This window comes from Opisthocomus hoazin, chromosome 6, assembly GCF_030867145.1.
Source record: "Opisthocomus hoazin isolate bOpiHoa1 chromosome 6, bOpiHoa1.hap1, whole genome shotgun sequence".
NCBI lineage: Eukaryota > Metazoa > Chordata > Aves > Opisthocomiformes > Opisthocomidae > Opisthocomus > Opisthocomus hoazin.
Genome location: NC_134419.1, coordinates 30,888,904 through 30,908,014, shown reverse-complemented (window position 1 = coordinate 30,908,014; position 19,111 = coordinate 30,888,904). Strand labels below are relative to the sequence as shown.

General features: G+C 42.3%; 1 protein-coding gene across 5 annotated transcripts in view; it reads right to left on the bottom strand.

Moving 5' to 3' along the window:
- KLHL20 (kelch like family member 20) overlaps nucleotides 1–19,111 on the bottom strand; it is a 28,487-nt gene that overhangs the window by 1,627 nt on the left and 7,749 nt on the right. Inside the window, exons 1-11 of one of the 5 annotated variants that reach the window (XR_012764207.1) lie at nucleotides 16,754–17,359; nucleotides 12,254–12,412; nucleotides 11,023–11,117; nucleotides 9,730–9,845; nucleotides 9,181–9,364; nucleotides 7,891–8,034; nucleotides 7,547–7,680; nucleotides 6,735–6,943; nucleotides 4,984–5,090; nucleotides 2,853–2,933; nucleotides 289–463 (exon numbers count right to left, since the gene is read on the bottom strand). Coding sequence is in view for 4 of the 5 variants with exons in the window: in XM_075422488.1 (XP_075278603.1) it covers nucleotides 403–463; nucleotides 2,853–2,933; nucleotides 4,984–5,090; nucleotides 6,735–6,943; nucleotides 7,547–7,680; nucleotides 7,891–8,034; nucleotides 9,181–9,364; nucleotides 9,730–9,845; nucleotides 11,023–11,117; nucleotides 12,254–12,412; nucleotides 16,754–17,359 (1,896 nt within the window). In the remaining variant the exon portion in view is untranslated. Of the gene's footprint in view, nucleotides 1–205; nucleotides 464–1,035; nucleotides 2,934–4,983; nucleotides 5,091–6,734; nucleotides 6,944–7,546; nucleotides 7,681–7,890; nucleotides 8,035–9,180; nucleotides 9,365–9,729; nucleotides 9,846–11,022; nucleotides 11,118–12,253; nucleotides 12,413–16,753; nucleotides 17,360–19,111 lie in introns of those variants that run through there. The other 4 variants (XM_075422488.1, XM_075422489.1, XM_075422490.1 and 1 more) reach the window with 4 other exon arrangements.

Genomic DNA, 19,111 nt, shown 5'->3' with positions numbered 1-19,111 from the left:
ATGCAAGTTTTTCCTTCTTTGGCCAACCACATAATTTTAGGATTTTTGTCAGCTGTCAGTAAAAATATTCTTCATTCTTCTCCCCAGCAACATGTACATGAACCAGCCATGCAAATATGTAACTGCCTAACATGACATTATTGCATGCTTAGTTCCTAATCTACTTTTAAGAATCTATTTCTAGAATTAGCCAAAGAAACATGCACTTGTTTTTAGTTTCTTTTTACTAGTTGAAGACAGATTATTTTTGCTTGTAAAGGCTGCAATCTGTAAAGTGATAACTCTTACCCTGGTAGAAGCAGCTAAACAATCTTCTGAAGGTCTTGACAGCTCAGCAGCTATTTAAGCTATCACTTCTGGTGCTTTAGTTTTCCTTTTATGAAACATCTTAGACAAAGTTTGCTATCTCGATTCAGAGGAACACTGGGTAAAGCAGGAGTAGGAGGTCTGACATAACTGGCACCTGTATTTGATTTGAAAACAGGACTGTTACACCCACAGCTTAGTTTTAATTCTAATGCTCAGATCTTTCCAACAAATTTGCATAAGTAATCTCAAAAAAACAAAATTCTGTATAGCTTCTTTTAACCTCTTCTTGCCTTAAGAACACAGACTAATAGCGTAATGGCATATGTATATGAACTACAGCCATACTCAGCTTTCGAGAGCAGTACTTTGCTGCTGTGTGGTATCTACTACTGCCTAGCTGTAAGGTACTGCTGAAATGAAAAGCTACTTTCTCCTTTTTTTCCATGCTTATCTGCAAACTGGGGTGTAGCCCTCATTGATAACTGCAGCTAAGTCAACAGAGCTAGACTGAGGCAGATTGCACAGATATTTTCTTCCAGAAAAAGCTGGTTCTGAATGATGTGCTTCTACACCAGAGGGTGACACTAATCAGCAGAGTTTTAAGGTGGTTTTACTCAGATTGGTATTGGAAAAAAAAAAACCAGCATCTATGTTCACACAAACTGTATAAAAGTACAGTCCACTGCTTTCACCCAAAGGAACAAACAAAAAACAGCATAGAAGAAATTTATTAAGATAGCACTATTTATACAAGTTACTCATGCTAGAAAAAAGCATCAATGATACATGTAAACATTTGTTTACAGAATACTTGTTTTCCTTGTAAAGGTGCAAATGATCTCCATATGTAAACACAAGAATACCGACCTTTAGGGGAAAAGGGGCTTTTAAAAAAGTTTTAATGACCCATTTATTACTGTAGTGTAATTTTTACTATATTCAAGCACGTTAAAATGCTGAGTTACATGAATCAAACTATGAAGTTAACTTAAGATACCAGCACTGCTTTTTTCACCTGTTACTCTTTTAAAATTAGATTTATTAAGGTCCAAAGTTGTATCAAGTGCAAAAGATCATTCTTTCACACTAGATAGAAATTACAGGACAAACATATCAGAACCTTTGAGTCTGTAGTTCTTCCTTCCTCTCCCCCCACCCCTGGGTGCCTCTGCAGTCACTGAGACACAACAGTTACTCACAGTGCCAGCAAACAGTCCCTCCCCTTCAGACTCCTTAATGAGCCTCATACCTTTGCCTGTGTGTGTTTAGAGCAGGAAAGTGCATAAAAATCACTGAAAGGGAGGGTACCATCTCATCATGGTCGGTGTTTTACAACAGGAATTCTAGACACACAGACAAGAGGCAGGAGGGCAGCTAAGATGATGCTGGTCTAAGCTTTTTCCAACAGCAGCTGACTGTGGGTCTGCTGTTCTAGCAAGAACCTGAGAAGTGAGTGTTGATCTAGGCTAGTCAGAATTAACAGATGATACCTGCATCCCAGCTTCAGACAAGAACTGCTATCTAGCAGGCAACGTGAGAAAAAGGTTTTCCTAAGTGAGCAACAACTAGTTGTTTCTAGGTTCATATACAGGGGAGGGGAGAGACAAAAGGTGAACTTTTGTACCATACACTGTACAGTAAAAAGGCATCATTTGAATTCCTTTTCACTCTCACCCTTTCTGGGCACTTCACTGATTCAGTCAATAGATGAGAGTTCCAGTTCTACTTCTTGCTTCCAGCAAGACTGAAAAGATATTCAGGGCACCCATCCTCATAGCTCTCCTGTATTCTAAGAGACCCTAAAACATACCACAAGGGTTGGAACCACAATAGCCAGCAGGACATAGCCCTGCCCTGACCACCAGCTTTGTCAAAACTCAAATCGCACATGCACATATATATATATAAAATACATATATATATGCACACATATATATAAAAAGCTGGAATTATCACTGTGAGCAATACAAAGAAAATACATGATACAAATTAAATGAAAAAATAAATATACTCTGTGCACAGAAAAGCTTCTGTGCTAAGGTGGCACCTTGCAGGTCAAGTACTTTTTATTGAAGCTCTCTGTAAATAAGGCAAAAGCAATGTTTTCTGTATCACTTTCCCCTTTCGCCCACCACACAGCTGCCACATCCACTGCTCACAGCAGGGAGGGAAAGCAAGAAACCCTCCTCTCCTTGCCAGACTCCCAGTATAGCACGTGGTCTCTACATCAGCATTGGTTATGCTACAATAACTTTTACAGTTTGGTTTATTAAAAAATGTAGACTATTTAGAAAAAATATGGACATAAAGCAACACTTCTACTTTTGTCCAGTGGTTCCCTGGAGTCTGACAACGTGGTCTCCCATTGGGCACACTCTCACAGAAGTCATTTTTAAAATTCCATAGAAAGAGTCACCAGCCAAAGAGTTACGTTGGATCTAGACCGTTCATACTAGAGCTGCAAAGAGGTCCAGTGTCAACAAGTCTCTTCAGGTTTTTCTAGGAATGAGAACCAAGGGGTCTCCCTCCCTCTTGATGCTTACCATATATGGGATTCACAGTGTGTCATTTTGATAACACCTACTCCTCCTCCCAGCCGCCGATAGTTCATCCCACCATACAACCTGCAAAGACAAGGTTTCAGTGGTCACACCGGTTCAGTCAGCTCCTTCATGGAACTACCATGGGAAAGACTGAACCAGCCGTTGTGAGCACAATGACACCATTAGTAACCTCTGGTTAAAGTGGACCATGACATGAAGTTGGGTAGCAATCACCTTCATATTTCCAAGATAAACAGCTGCATTTGCTCATGCCTTTCTCTCTCAAAAGAGAAACTGCTTCTCATTTCGACTCCTCAGATTTCTGTTACTTGAGTAATCACTTGCTTTCTCCCTGCCTCGTAATGCACAAGACAGAAGTACTTTGTGGGCTGTAGCTGACCTTGGGCTACATTTTGGGTAGCACAGGAGCAAGGCTAGGTTTGCTACTCTCAATTCAACTGATTTTTTGTATTTCTAATACTCTAAATTCAGCTGATCCAACCAAGATACAACACAGCCCAAGCACCATCTGTTTCTCCCAAATATGTTACTGAAATTGTGCCTGCATTTCATATGGAAATCCAATCCCTGTAGACTCCAGCATCCTACTCACTTCAGCTGCATATTCCCCTCTGTGCCACTGAAGTCTGCTGGCAGACACAGGAGCAGCAAGTTCTTCAAACAACTCATACCAATGCAATTTATTAAACCTGAATTGCGTCAGAAGCATTTCTCGGCCAGGCTACACAAATAAAAAATATCCCTCAGAGCAAAAAGGTCAGCAAATAAAAGAAAGAGAAGACCACAGATGTTGATCAGCTATACTCAATTCAGTGCGAGAAGAAACCCACAAGCTAATTAATACCTTGAACAGCCTCCTAAACTTCTGTGAATGCCAGCCCAGGCAGTAACTCCTAACTCCAGACATCTTATTATTGCTACTGTCACTTGAAGCAGCTGAAACCATTCAGCTAAGGAATATGAAGTACATATTAGTCCCTACTCAACTGGTTTTCTCAGCAGTTAAAAAGGCATTGTCCATAGCTCAAAGGGAAGTTCCTCCACTGCTTCTTACGGCAGCTTATCTCAGCAGGAAAAGGTTAATCTACCAGTATTACTAGGCTGGAAGAAATAAGAACATTAATTTCTTCCTATTCCCCACGCTTGCCAGATTACTAAAGCAGCAAGAATACAGACTGGAGCTTGAAATATTATACTAATTAGATTTGGGAATAAATACACTGGCAATTACTTTCAAGTGTAGTTATGACTAGCAAAGAAACAGGAAAAATAGCCATTCTGTTCAGCACGTATTTTTGATTGGCAATTTCATATTATTTCTCTCAGTTTGTAAATCAGATTAAATTCCTCTAATTGCTGTCTTGCAGATTTAAAGGGTAAGAATGCTTGAATGTTCTGTTTCAGCTCCTCCAAAAGGATCTGGAAATCAGAGCCTCAGCTTGAGAGCAAAAAAATGAGTAGGCCGAACTCTACATCATAACTGTGAGCTCCTTCTGCTAAGGGCAAGCTTAGTTTTGTCAGGAAGCAGAACAGACTCAGCCCAAAATAAAGAGAAGCGGCATACCCCTCTCAGCGTGGTCCATTTTTGTTATGTTCAAAAGCAGCACCAAAATTACCAAACTAGGTTTTGTATGACCTTTTCCTTGCCACTCAACAAGCCTGCAAAATCATTTATTTTCTCTGGGTCTCAATAACCTATCTACACACCATTTTTCTACCTGCAAGATGCAACGTAATTTTCTTCATTAAGGGTTGGTTAAATCTGTTGGGATACTCGGATAGGAACACTACAGAAAACTCACTCTCATTTTATTTAAAATGGAGTCAGTGGCTGGAATTCAAGCAGAAATCTGCAAGAAAATGTTTCTCAACTGCCATAGTCATAGGGATGCTGTAGGTAAATAGCATATTGGTATATTCTTCAATGTGATTCTCTTTCTTACACTTTCACACAAGCCAACAAGCCACAATGTGAACACTATGCTGGCTACCACAACCAAGTTCTTCGCTATGGTGTACGTCACATGCCTAATTTGGCTGGGACAGCTCCAGCTAGGTGACAGCAGCTACAGCCGGAGCTCAGTTTGAAACAGTCAAATAGTGAAGTTACCTCCAGGTGTTAGCATCTGGATCAAACACCTCAATGGTCTTCAAGTATGTTGTGCCATCAAAACCACCCACTGCCATTAGCTGTCCATTCACCACTGCAAGGCCAACCTGCAAAATAACCATCACAGATAGCAGCTATTTAGCAGGGATGTCCTGAAGAGTTAAAATTAAAATACTAATAAAAGGATTAAATAACCATGTTTGGTGAAAAGCAGCCTGCAGTAGAGGTTTGTGGTTTTTTTGGGAAAAAGGACAAATAAAAATAGCCTAAAAAATAACAAGACATGAAAAGTTAAATACATATCTCAAAATAGAAAATTTCTGAAAGAAAAAGCAGAAGGTTCTCCTTATCACCAGCTACAAGAACTAGAACTGCTTGCATGATAATAGATACATGAAAACCTGAGCCTTTATCAGTCAAAACTTATTATGACCTGGACTGAAATTCTTCACAAAGTATCACACGCATGCACCAGAATATCTAGCAGCCTACAGCATCCAACGCTTGCTTATACTAAGAGAACCATATGTAAGCCCCTGGCCCGCTCCTCTTGGGCTGAGGCTTGGATCATCTGTAAGCACCTTGGCCTCCAGTCTTTCTATTTTGACTTTCTGTTGAAGCACAAAATCACTGAAATCTCAAACAGTTCTGTGGTTTAGAAAGATCACTTCCAGTGAAAACATCTCACGGCATAACAGAGAAAAGATGACAAGAGCACAACGGAAAATGGTCCTTGTTTTGGTTTTGAGGAAGTTAGAAATAACTCAGGAGGGCTGCAGATACACATGCATCTGTTTAGCAGTTTCTGCAGAAAGCAAATACAGAAGAAGCTCCTGAAAAGTCAACGCCTAATCAGTAACTGAGATGAAAGTGTTGGACAGTGTACTATATGCTTTGAGGATGGAAATAAATATGTATTCTCTGCTTCCAACATCAGTACTTGCTCAAATTATGACTCATACTTGCCTCACCAGACACTGACATACTAACATGCAGACAGAATTAATCCACTCTTTACTACATAATCCAGTACCCAATGATAAATATTCATAATATTTGCATCTGCCCAAACACAATGACTACTTAAAACACTATGTTAATCTTTTCTTCACATGTCTACAGAAAGCAGGAAGCTCAGCAGTTGACGAGAACATGCTGTCACTCCCCGTACTGAGAGGATTCCATGAAGAGAGGCCACATTCTAAGTAAAAGACCAGAAACCCTGTTCCCACACATCTCAAGGTAATGAAAAGACTTTACTGAGGTCCGTATCTAAACACATGCTTGCCCAGATTCCCAGCTCTTTATTCTGGACAAGTAGGTATGTTCACCTCCTAATTCATCTGAAGTGCACTGCAGGATGAGACCCAGGTATAAATGTTGATACTGTTCTCCAGTAGCACCTCATGACAAGTATGGCTAATTTACCAAGTAAAAAACCAACAAACTCCTCTGTTTCAGGCTTAAGTAGTTGACTCTGTATAAGAGTCCAAAACTTTTAAAAAAGACCCTCAGACGACTCCATTTCCCCATCCTCAAGCATGTGAAACAGCTGTCTATGGCATGACATGACTACCACTTCACTCTCTAGTTGCTGAAGAGCTTTGACTTTTTGCAAACCTTTCCCCTCGCAGAAGATGACAGGTGAAGGTACAGAGGAAGCAAGAGAGAAACCTCCCAAGACAACACTCCCCAGTGCTCTCATCACATGATTATGCATAGCACAGAGAAGCAAACCAAGCCAAACTCACTCCACTCCGGCGGGATGTCATGGCCACAACAGGAGACCACTGGTTGGTTCGAGGGTTGTATCTCTCAGCACTACTGAGCTCTGTCGTATCATCTCTGCCACCCACAGCATATATCATGTCTTGGTATACTGCACAGCCCAGGTGCTTCCTCCTCGTCCCCATAGGTGCAATTGTGTGCCAGCGGTTCTCCTGGGGATTGTAGCGTTCCACTGCAGGGGAAAGGACACATCTTTGGACAACAGGGTTGACAGGCAGTGGGGGTTAGCACTTTTGAACCTGCATCCAAAGTACTGCTCAATCTGTAAAGACACTGAAAATTCCACACACCAAAAACATGATGAACCAGTTTGTTCTCTCTCACTCCAACGCTTTTCCTCTATAAAAGGCTTGCTATTCTCTCTCCAGTCCTACAATCGCATACAGTACCTTCACTCAAGAGCGAACTGGCAATGCTACAAACTGACCTGCATTACCATCTTGCAGTAGTTTTACCTTTGGCACCTTCCCTCCTACAGTAGAAAAGGGCTACTGCAGGAAAAAAAGATGCACTTGCAACTGTTATGCAAATGATCAAAGTATTCTATTCAGGGGACACTGCCAAATGCAGCATCGAGAAAGAAAAATAACACCCAACCAGCTAATAGCAGCTCACAAGCATAGAGAGTGAGTTACTGTATGGTAAAAATCACATTTAAAAGGAGAAAAACCACAGCAAACTGATGACTAATTTGTTCAACAGCCATCTGGGGACACTAAGGACATGCAGGACAATGACAAGTGCTGACTGCAACGAGGGATAGCAAAAGGCATACCAGTATTGAGAGGAGAAGTCCCATCAGAGCCTCCCACAGCATAGAGGAAGCCCCCTAGCACAGCCACTGCAACTCCCAGACGCCTGGTGCTCATGGAAGCCACTCGAGTCCATTTGTTTTCTTTGGGATCATACCTGGCAAGAGAACAAACACCGAAGCTTAGTGAAGCATTGACATCTTCACGAAGGGGCAGGAAGAACGACCTTATTCTCTCCAAACAAAAATCCCCGTAAGATTTGTACAGTACTTACCTCCTCTCCAGCTCATCTGCATCGACCACACCTTCTTAGAGACCCTCTGCTCCCTGTGCCCCGCTTTTTTTTTTTTTTTAAATTTAGAAGTACCTTTCCACAATGTTGAGACAAGAGACTCCATCCTGGCCACCCACAGCATAGAGGTAGCCCCCAAGAACTGCTACTCCAACACTGGTCCTGCAGGTGCTGGTGGGGGCCACATCGCTGCTCCACTGATTGGTCTTCGGATCGTACCTAGAGAAACACACCAAACGGCACAAATTGCTTGCCTAGGTATGCTTCAGACTCTCCCATGCTTGGGAACTACTAAGGCAGTGAAACTTGCCTATCTTGAGCTTAAGCTGCAACACAGTTATTGTGAGTTGGATAAAACCCCTGAAGAGATATAACATATCTAATCCATGTTATTCCAGGGATGTTCAAACTGCAGCTTGAGATGATTCAAACTGAAGATCAAAGGTTCAGTTCATGAGTCAGCAGGTTACCAGGGACTGGCTGACATGTGGTAACTTGCATCTATGCAAAGAGCCCAGTAACTCTTTTTGCCATTCACACAGGAAGTCAGCCAGCACTGGGACCTGCACATCAAGATAAAAGACAAAGGAACCACACAGACTTGGGAATCCAGAGTCAAGGAAAGATGAGGCATAGGAGAAAACTACAGGACATGAGATGTAAGGCTAGGCTCGTGATTTGGGAAGCTGGGAGTATGCAAGGAGGTATGTGGGAAGAAGCTGAGGCTTGAGGAGGAAGGAGATGTTTGTGTAGCTCATTGGACTTCTTACAGGGCTGAGATTTAGGGTACTAAGAGTGCCAGAGTCATGTGGCTTTTAGGCATGGAGCTTGCCATATGCAGCTCCCAGAAACAGAAAGCTTGACAAAGCTTGTTTATGTCTTTCACAGGTCTAAATCTGATCTATTTTCCTTCTTCTGTGTGTTTGCAAGGTTTCTTAATTCTCTGGTTACCACTGCGCAATAAAATTCCAGGATCTTTCCCTCAACATCTAAGAAATGCTTACTGTAACCTCACCTTCCTCAACAATGCTGAAAACAAACCAGTAATTGCAAAGACGATTAACCAGGATCATCACCTCTCCCATCAATTATACCCAGACCCATCACCTTCCTTATCCCAAAGGCTACACCTTGTCTCATTAACCTGGGGATAACATGACACAAGCTCTTATGCATGAAGTCCCAGTTCAGCAGTGGACCAACACAACACTGAAGGGGTATGCAAGGGAGGAGGAAATGTAGATAACTCCAGATTTTCAGCAGAACAAGAACACAGCTGGCAAAATGAACTCATTTTTAAGAGGCTGCACCCAGGTTTAAACATTCAAGGTTAACATTTTGCACACTGGCCTTACAGAAACCTACCTTTCTACACTGTTAAGATAAGAGGAACCATCATGGCCTCCCACAGCATAGAGGAGGTCATCCAGAACACTGACTCCAACACCACAGCGTCTTTTGCTCATGGAAGCCACCATCCGCCACTCATTGGTTTGAGGGTCGTAGCGCTCGACACTGGAAATTGCGTCCCCGCTACACCAGCCTCCCACTGTAGGAGCCAAAACCAAGAAACAGCATCATAACAACGCACGGAGCTCATGCACTGTCTATGTGTCTGGTACAAATAATCCCTCTGGATTTTGTCAGCCTTAACCCAGTAACTCCATCTCCGAGTTACTCATTTTGAGAATCATAATTAGAAGTCAGAATGTGATTTTCAAGAGGATTAACATAAGTTTGGAAGTACTGCAGCATCCATAGTACCAAAGAAATCACACAAGTAAGAAAGTGCAAATTAAGTCTCCAAATTATTAACGCACAGGTCACTTCAGAAATATGTTTTAAAGACTAGCCTTACGGAAGCACTATCACCAGAAAACCCAGACTTGAGCCTCCCGACCTAAGCCAGCACACCTGCAAAGAGCACTTCTCCACAGCGGATGGGTTTGCGCGGTCTAGTTCTTGGTCCTTGCATCAGTGGCCGCTCTTGGGGCAACAGCAGATAATTTTTAGCTTCATCCACCAGATCCCTGTGCAAAATAGGAAAATATTAATCCCCAAACTTCAGCTGATACCAGTCTCAGGACAAGGTATGAACCAAACGCAGTGGCAAGAGCAGCCAGCACTAGTCATGCACTTCAGGTATTCACAAATCATGTAAGTGCATGAATAGCTCTAGTTCAAGTGCACACTGTCACCTAAGTACTCATCAGCTGCTTACAAGTCATTTACACAGTGACAGCAGTAGACCAGTATCAATATTTGGCCAGAATTAGCAATAGATATTGCTTGCAATAAAAACTGATAAAAAACTGTAAGAGATTTCTCACACTTACTATGGAGAAAAGAAAAACCCTGACTGCCTCAAGCTAAAATGTAACAATCGATTGTTTTGCCTAGGAACAAAGCAGGAGCTGAAAAGCACACAAATACATAATATGCACACATGACCAACAGATGGAGATAGTACCCTTCTGATGAAGATTTTCTCCATCAGCTCTGGCCAGCTCACACTGCCCGTCCACTCATGACTTGCCAACTGGGCTAATCCTAATATTCCAAACCCTTGAATAAAACAAAAAGAAAAAAATTCCCCCACTATGAATGCTTATTTAGGAAGAGAATAGCTTAGCCTATCCCCTGAACTTTTTTTACATTATGCACAAGAAAAATTGCGTGGTTTATAGATGATACAGAACTCTGCAGAACTAGAAAGGTGAGACTCATCCTGTAAGAGGACGAAATGACAGTTTCCCTGCACTAACATTGCAAGAAATAGCAGGCTCTAACACCAGAGTCCAATTCAGTTACCAAAGTGCAGACTTTTTACATAGAAAAACTACTTTAAGTCCTAGTAAGATCATGAATGCCATACAAGTGGTAAGCTGTAATGAAAGACCATGACTAGAGAAACAAAAGATGTGAAATGGAAAACAATACACCGAAGGGTATTTTACCAACAGTAAAACTGCACTCAAAGTTTACTATTTCACTAAAAACTTGGAAGAACACACTTCTAGGGCATGCTATTGACTATTATGCAAATAGTAAACACATTTTCTTGCATTTCTCATTTCCTCACTTGCAAAAGAGGAAATTCTGAGGTATCATCCATTTACCACTGACAGCACAGTTCTAGAGAACATATGCAAATAAGGCACCCAAATACAACAAAATCTAATTCTGCAAATCAGTGAGGAGATTTACCGGCATTCTTCATCGCTCTTAATAAGCGGATCAGAGCCCACTGTACCCACAAGAAACTTGGGACTTAGCAGCGGTAGACGGACATGCTGCAGGACCTAAAACAGAACATACATGGTAAACCACATACACCTCCAGAGATGTAAGAAGCCAAACAGAAAACAACAGTGGCTAACAAGTTTTCAGAAAGAGTTAATTCCTCTGGCAAGCATGCACAGTCATTTACACATCCAAACTCTGGTGTTTTACTTGAATGCAGCTCATCTTACGGCATCTTTGCCTTTTCAGTATATAAATTTAGATACTCAGCAGAAAATTAGTCTTTGTCCACGGGCAATCCATTGGATATATTAACAGCTGAAAATAAGGTCACAATTGAAAATAAAATTACAGGTGCCAATACATCTGCCCAAAACACTAGTTTAGTTCGATGTTTTATCAACCATTTAGCTCTCTTAAATGTGACTGGTATTGTGCAGTGACTGAACAATAACAAGTAACATGCCTTTCACAACAGCTTTGAATTTAGGGGAGTAAACAGGTATAGACAGAGGCCTAAAAAGGCACACAGTTATAAGATCATTAAGAGCTACCTTGAGAACAAGAGGTTGGGTTTTTTTGAAACAATTTTCAAAAGGTTCTCACTACATAAAGTTGCATTTAATGTCTATATCCAAAGCAGAAACACTGAGGCAGACAGCCTCTCACTTCTTTTGATCAGAAAGCCTGAGACTTCAGAGGCTTTCCAGCCGACAGCTTTGTCAGAACGGGTGCTTCTCTGTGAACTGGCTTGGCTTAGATGAAGCATCGTACTTCAACAAAACCATTCTGTCAAGCTCCAGTATAAAATCATGAGGGCTGAGGCATAAATCAAACAGCAGAGCTTAAAGATACACCGCAAATGAAGACTAGCTTTTTCTTATTTGCTATGTTTTTTTATACAACACTCAAAGCAATGCAGGCAGGTTTGTCTGGACAGGCTACTGGAATGATATAGTTTGGCAAGTCCTACCTGGAAACAATTCAACAAGGCCCCCGTTGAAGGCTCTAGCCACTGCACCTTCCACACTAGATGAAGGGAAAGTGCAAGCCACCTAACGCGGGTGGAAGTCAGAGAATTACTGTGGCTTTGCAGGCATTCAGAATGGTGACACTGCTGTGGCACTGCTGTATCAGCCCTCATCACTCTTCCCCTGGATAAAGAGGTCTTGAACATTACTGCGCTCCAGATTACCTGTGGCAGCTGGGGTCTTCTTTCCTGAATGCTGTATTTCACCCAGGCCATCACGGCGTTGAACACCTGCTCTTCACTGCGAACATTTAACTCGTCACTGGATATAATGTCTATGAGCTGATTGGCAGGGAGCAGCATGAACTCCTCACTCTCCATTACCTGGTTAAATAGAAAGGCAAGGAAAAGAAAAAAAGGTAAGGACAGTGGCAAAAGCACCAGAGCCATTCACCACTCCAGCTCATCAGTGCAACTCTACAGTGGATACAGCCCACTTGAATTAGTTTAATGGACTCATCCCGTCAAGTGCGAAACACCCGTCACTCATTTGACATCAACACAGGTGAAGGGTTTGCTGCACAGAGCAGAACGCAGACCCTAGCAACACAAACACCTTCAGATAGGCACACAAGTGAAAGGGAATTTTACACCAAGTTTTTCTGTAGGACACTTTTAAAGGGTTAAACCACAGAACACACTGATTAGGTTTCACAACTTAGGAAAAACAAAGCCCTTTAAAATCCGTCTCCTTGTTTGCAGTGTCTAATATATAAAGCAGAAATAAAAATGCTGGATAGGTGATAAATGCGAGACTGAAAAGTGGTATCAGAATAGAGAGGCTCTATTCACAAGAAATCCAAAACAGAACACAAAAATAAGAGTCTCAGAAACAAGTTACCAGGGCATTGCAGAGAACATGGAAAAATCTTCCTGAATCCAAATTTGTGGCAGAACAGAAAATATTTCAGCAGAGGGAGATGCACTCATCTGATCCTACCTCTTCCATTTGCTCTAAATATATACATAGAGCATGCATAAGTCCAGACACACTTAAAAGGGAATCAGAGCCCCCTAAGGAGCTATCTCTTGTGAGATTCAAGCCACTGACAATCTGCAAACACATTAATTCCTCTAGTACCCAAGCTAGCGACCGAGTTTCTCGGGAGGCTTTAGCTCCTGGAGGACTGCTCCCACCCCACAGCACACCTGAGTCAGCCTGCGCCTGCCTCAGGAGGTTACCGAGCTCACGCACAGCCACGTCTTCTGCACTGACACTGAGCAGGATGGAAAGATGCAAGAATCGAACTATGGAAATGGTCTGATTGATGACTGCCAGCTCAGCCTCCCTACAAGCATTCGCAGTCTGTAGCCTGTAACCTGCCACAGGTTCAGTGACAGACAACTACTCAATATTGGCTTGTCCTTATCACTTGAGACCACATTAGAATTCCATGACTTATGATTTGCAGCATAAATGAAAGAAAAGTGCATTCTTTGACATGATCATCTCAACAGCAGTCAGCTGTGCAGTCCTTTTAATTAGCTAAAGAAATTAATTAAGAGCACTGAATGAATACACAAAAAAGGCCAAGTACTGACAAAAGCAAATATAGTTAAAAGGAACACAGCAGACAGCGAGATCAGTTACCAGACTTTGGTCTAGGATCCCGGGGGCTTTTAGGGGCAGTGAGAGCCACAGCAAGGTTAGCCCACACGCTTCTTCAGCCTTGGAAAAAGAACTGGGTTGATCGTTAAAGATCTTTATCAGCATTTTTCCATAGTCTTCCTCCCTTCTAACATAGACCAGCTTATGTCTAAACTTTACCCCAAGAGTGCGTAAGTGCAGCCTAAGTCTCTGAAAACAGAGGCTCTGGAAATCTACGAGTTAGGGGTGGTCATCCAGACTCCCCCTTCCACCCACTTCAGAAACCCCAGTTGCATCGATGGCCTCACAAAACTCAAACTACTGGAAGCACTTCTGCAAACCGAGTTATTACTACTCTGCCACTTGTTAGTTTACCTAGTAAACCAAGTAATTATTTAAAATGCTTTGGCTTATTTTGGCATAATTACCAGGACACTAATAATTACCTGACTAATATTAATGGTCTGTTTGACTGATTTTCTTACTAAACAAGAATTGGATGGGCTACATTTCCTCTATGCTATTCGTGTGCATTACTGCATTTACAAACAGATAGAACAAATGTCAGAGTATACAATATGGAGCGCAATTTTTGTGTATTGATACACAGTACAAGTTGTGCATCATTAAGTATATTTTTTCCCTTCACACAGATGTCAGGGACCAAACAAAAAAATCTGAAGGCTGTTCTTGTACAGCAGAGTCATTAATAGAACCATTTCACATTACATGCACAAGAGGCACTAGGGGGTTCAGGCAACAGATTAAATTGAGGGGAATGGAAAACTTGGAAAAACATTTTACCAAGAAGTTAATGATGTAATACAGCAATACACATAAAAATTAATAGAACTAGAGGTTAGCACAGCAGAGGACATGAAGCAATTCAGACTGCACTCAAAGTAACTGCATGGGTTGGCCCGATGCCTAGTGCTTAATATTTTGCATTGCCATTCAGGAAATTCCCATCTTGTTTCTTTTTGCCAGCTTGAAGGAACAGTGAACATACAGCCTCTGCAGAGAAAGGCACATTTTTTAACCATTCTCAGCCTCCACAGTGGAGGATGATTAAGTAGCCAAGTCACTGGCTTCCATCAGGGATTACCAATCCACCCTCCAGATGGAAAACAACAGCAGAACAGAATACAATCCCAACAAGCAGCACCATTAAGACTGACTGCAGAGAAACAGCGGAAGCAAAAGAAGTGATTGTTAAGAATGAAGAGTTGCAGAACTCCCAGGGCACTGAAAGGGACACCAAAACCTGCCCAGGCCAAAGAAATAGTGCTCTAATCTAAACAATTGTTTTCCAGAGACCACGATTCAGTTAAATCAATTATAATTTGCATCATCTTTGAGGAGGAGAGCATCTTCGAGTCCAAAACTTTTGCCTTTGTGTGCTTTAACAGGGATAAGGAAGACTGGGAACTGTGTTTTGAGGGACTGCAAAAAAAAAAGAACCCCACAGCAGGCAGCTCTTAACAGCCAGTTGCATGTATTAATGCTAAAACATTTTAAAACAAAATTGTTATGATGTTAAAAAGTTATTTAGAGGCTTGTAAGCATGCCCTACTCATGCAGTAACGAGAAGAGCACAGATCTAACCATTAAAAAGACCAAGCACTGAAAATAAACGACCATCTGGTTGCCATCCTGCTCCCCCAAAAAAATGCAGAAGAAAAGAAATGCAGAGCAAGCACAGAGCACATGAAATGGCCAGCTAAAATGTAGGGCTTTTGGGAAATCACCAAGTTCTACAAAAAAAAAAAAAACAAGCTCTCATCTAAAACAGCAAGTTCTATTTTCTAGTCTCTGTGGTTAGGAAAGATGTATTTAATTGCCATCTTTAGAGTACACTGATGTCATGTGTCTACAGTTAGATACCAAGTATTATCTTCAGTGTGTCTAACAGTCAAGTTCAATTATGCTTGCTTCTGCTCAATTTTCTTAAGTACTACCTGACTGAAATTAATACAATTCCAATCTGTTTTCTGCAGGGGAAAAAAAAAGTTGTCAAGCTGCAATCAATCACAGCACTAACATGCTGGCACTTCTCTGGGGAAATGAAATGAGCATCAGGAGTTGATACTGGAGTTACCCCCTTTGGAAAGGATCTACCTGTGAAGCAGGTGGAAAGAGGAGATTTCTCCACAGCAGGCTACCTGTTCCAAGGGGTGGAAGAGGACAGTTTCTGGAAAAGGCAAAGACGAAGCTCTCTAGCAGGGAAACAGACCTTCATGCTGAGCGCACTCCTAGAGAGTAGCTGCTTCCAAAACATACGCAAATTGTTGCCCTTCCAACCAGGGCTCAGGAAAGACATCACTGAAAAGCACTGGGCTCCTTTCTGCATCTGGATGTAATAGTTAAGAAAAGACCCACTCAGACTATTGCTCACAGAAGCCTTAATTATGCTCATCCTTCCCTGAACCAGTTGTTGGCAATTTTTTTCCCAAAAAATCTTCTAGACAGAATTAACAAAGGAAAAGAGACTTGGGTTTATAAAGGTCACCTATGAAATTACACATCTGAATTTCTTGCAAACAACTTCTGTCGAATAATAGATGCAAAACCCTAGTTCTGCTAGAGCAAGAGAGTCCACTGAGGCAGCTGTATGCTCCTCTATACATCCGTATTTCCAATCCCTAAACTCAGCATCAATATTTTTTTTTTGGTTCTGTGATGGTTTGTCCTTACTTTACCACCTATCTCTCCTCCAATCCTTTAGAATCTAGAACACTTCTGAAAGGGGAGTGGAATGTCACGCCATCATGCAGCCACGTCATGTATAATATGAAACTCCAACTATGCTTGAGACCCTGCCTTCCACGTAGCACTGACCACACACCTTTAAGAGAAGAAATGCTATGGATCATATACAAACCACCAATACAACACAGTCCTACAAGTACCTCTGCCTTCTTTCTTCCCCACCTAAAGGCTAGCACCCATTACTATCAGGGCACACAGCAGATGTGAAGGCAGGATTTGGAAAGAAGCACAAAATGAGAATTGCTCAAAGCTCTCACAGGACACGTTCACGCATTTTACACCATGACTCCAGTACACTAGCTTCTTACCTCCTGGAAGTTATGCTGTGTGAACTTGTCAGCAATCCTCAGCAGTTCACGGCACGAGTGAGTGTCAGCAAAAGCCCGGATGCCCAGGCAATTGGAAGGGTCCAACTGTCTCTTAAGGAACTCGCAGCAGGCCTCCTGGATCTCGGCCAGCTGGAGAAGGCAAGCAGCTGGCAACAAGGTCTGGACATTTCCCTCTTCCACAGTGATCTGAGAGGTGTACGCAAAGTCAATCAGCAGTTCCATGGCCCTTTCATCGATGTCTCTGATCACTACCTCTGTTTGCCGAGACTCCGCCAGCTCCCCGGTGAACATGGCTCGGAAGTAAGGGCTGCAGGCTGACAGGATCACCCTGTGGGCATAGATCTTCTTAGCACCGACTACCAGCACCACATCGCACAACTCCCGGTGCTTCCGGAGAAGATTGATGACTTCCAAAGTTTGTCGAGGGTGCTTGTCGGAGATGTAGGGCATACGAGCAGGCTGCGGCACCCCTTCTGGCAGTTTGTTAGGATCTCCGAGTGTGCAACGGCTAGTTACATCCATTCCGGTCTCTCCTGGTCGAGTACTGGTACACCTGCAGCGGGGGAAGTCGTAAGACAGGATCATCATCAACTAGTCTCCCACCAAGTGTCAGCCAAAGCTCTACAACTTGCACCGATTACCAGCGCAAAACCAGCAGTGCCTGTAGCTCCATGCTGGGATGCGGCAACAAGCACGTGATCACGTAAAAGAGGAATCTGTCTCCAACCACAGCGTACCTAGAAGTAAACAAATGCCAACCTGCAGCAGGCTTATATTTATATCTATTTTTATATGCTTTCTATGACACACTGCTGTAATATCCAACAGCACATACATATTTATTAACTGAACCTCCTAACAGCCTTGTGTGGTAGAGTAGTAGTATCCCCATTTCTTCGAGTGTGACTCAAAGCAGAGAAGATTAGCTGACTTGCCCACTGTCACTTGAGTTTTGACAGCGCTAGAGATGGATTTCCACTGCAAAGAATCCCAGCTGCATGATTTAACTAAACTTGCCTGTTCTTCTACCTACGTTTTTGATAGGGTCGCTCATCACTGATATCTGAACACACTAAACTGTCACACAGCCTTCAGCAACTTAAAATGGCCCGCAGCCTACCACAAGTATCTTTCAGGTTCACAGAACATCCATTTAATCATCACCTCTTCAGTTCTTTTTGAATTATGGAGGCTTCTGACTCAATCCACCTTCCCTGACGTGTGTCAAGAGAAGGGTAATCTTTCCCAAGAACGGCAGGCTAAGAACTTTAGAAGGCAGTTGAGATTATCAGACCAATCATGAAAAAGTCAAAACAATCAAAGTGTCCATGACTATCAGCTACCAAAGCAGGAAGAAAATAAAGCCAAGATGGTAACTTTAGAGATGAGGAACAACCTGAGAATATACAGACCAAGTTTCTGGCTCAGTGTAGGAAAAAAATATTCTCTTCCCAGCTCCACAGGCAATGTTCTAGCTGTCTGATGGCCTTCTTTATGAAAGTTCATGTACCTTTCCCTTATCCCTCACATCCCTGAGCAGACATCAGCTCTGCCATGGCTTAAGGGCAACACCCCTCTGCATGGCAGCATGACAATGCTAATAGATCACGCTTTGCACCCCTGTACGCTATGAACTCGAGAGACCGGGAAAGCAGCATTGCCCCGAGCCCTTCTGCAGGGATGAACCAAGGTGATACATCTCATACCTGACTTTGCAGAGACGTCTGCCTCCACCCCAGGCTTCACTACCACGTTATGACTGAAATCAGTGCTAAATAAGAATTAAATCCAACTATTTTCAGCAATCAGACTAAATAGGCAGATCGGCGCACACGTAACCGAGACATCATTTTGCGTGTTCCAAGCATACATGAATTTCTGCCACTTATCATACGCACTATTCAAAAAGATGCATCAGCAACAGTGACAAATCTGTTACTATGAAAATAAAGAGAATCACTTCCCACTTCAGAGAAAAACCATCACTTAGACCAATTAAAGTATACTGAGCAAAGTATCGGAATACTGACGGTTATGAATCACCCAGTGAGTGCACCAGCTGTTGGAGACACACCGAAAGACCCAATACATGCTATCCATTACCACCTCCTCTGGTACACTGGCATTTGTGAGCTGTCACTACCTCACTTTGTTCGTATTAAGAGTTAAAAAGAAATCTAACTTCGCTTTGCCGTTGCTCACTGCATTTTGCAGCATGCTTGAAGAATAAAAAAAAAACCTCACATCTTTTCCTCTCATTATTATGTCAAATGCTCTTTCTAACCACAGAAAAATCAGTCCCTTTACAGCAGTTTGAATTATTCACTTGCATCTTAG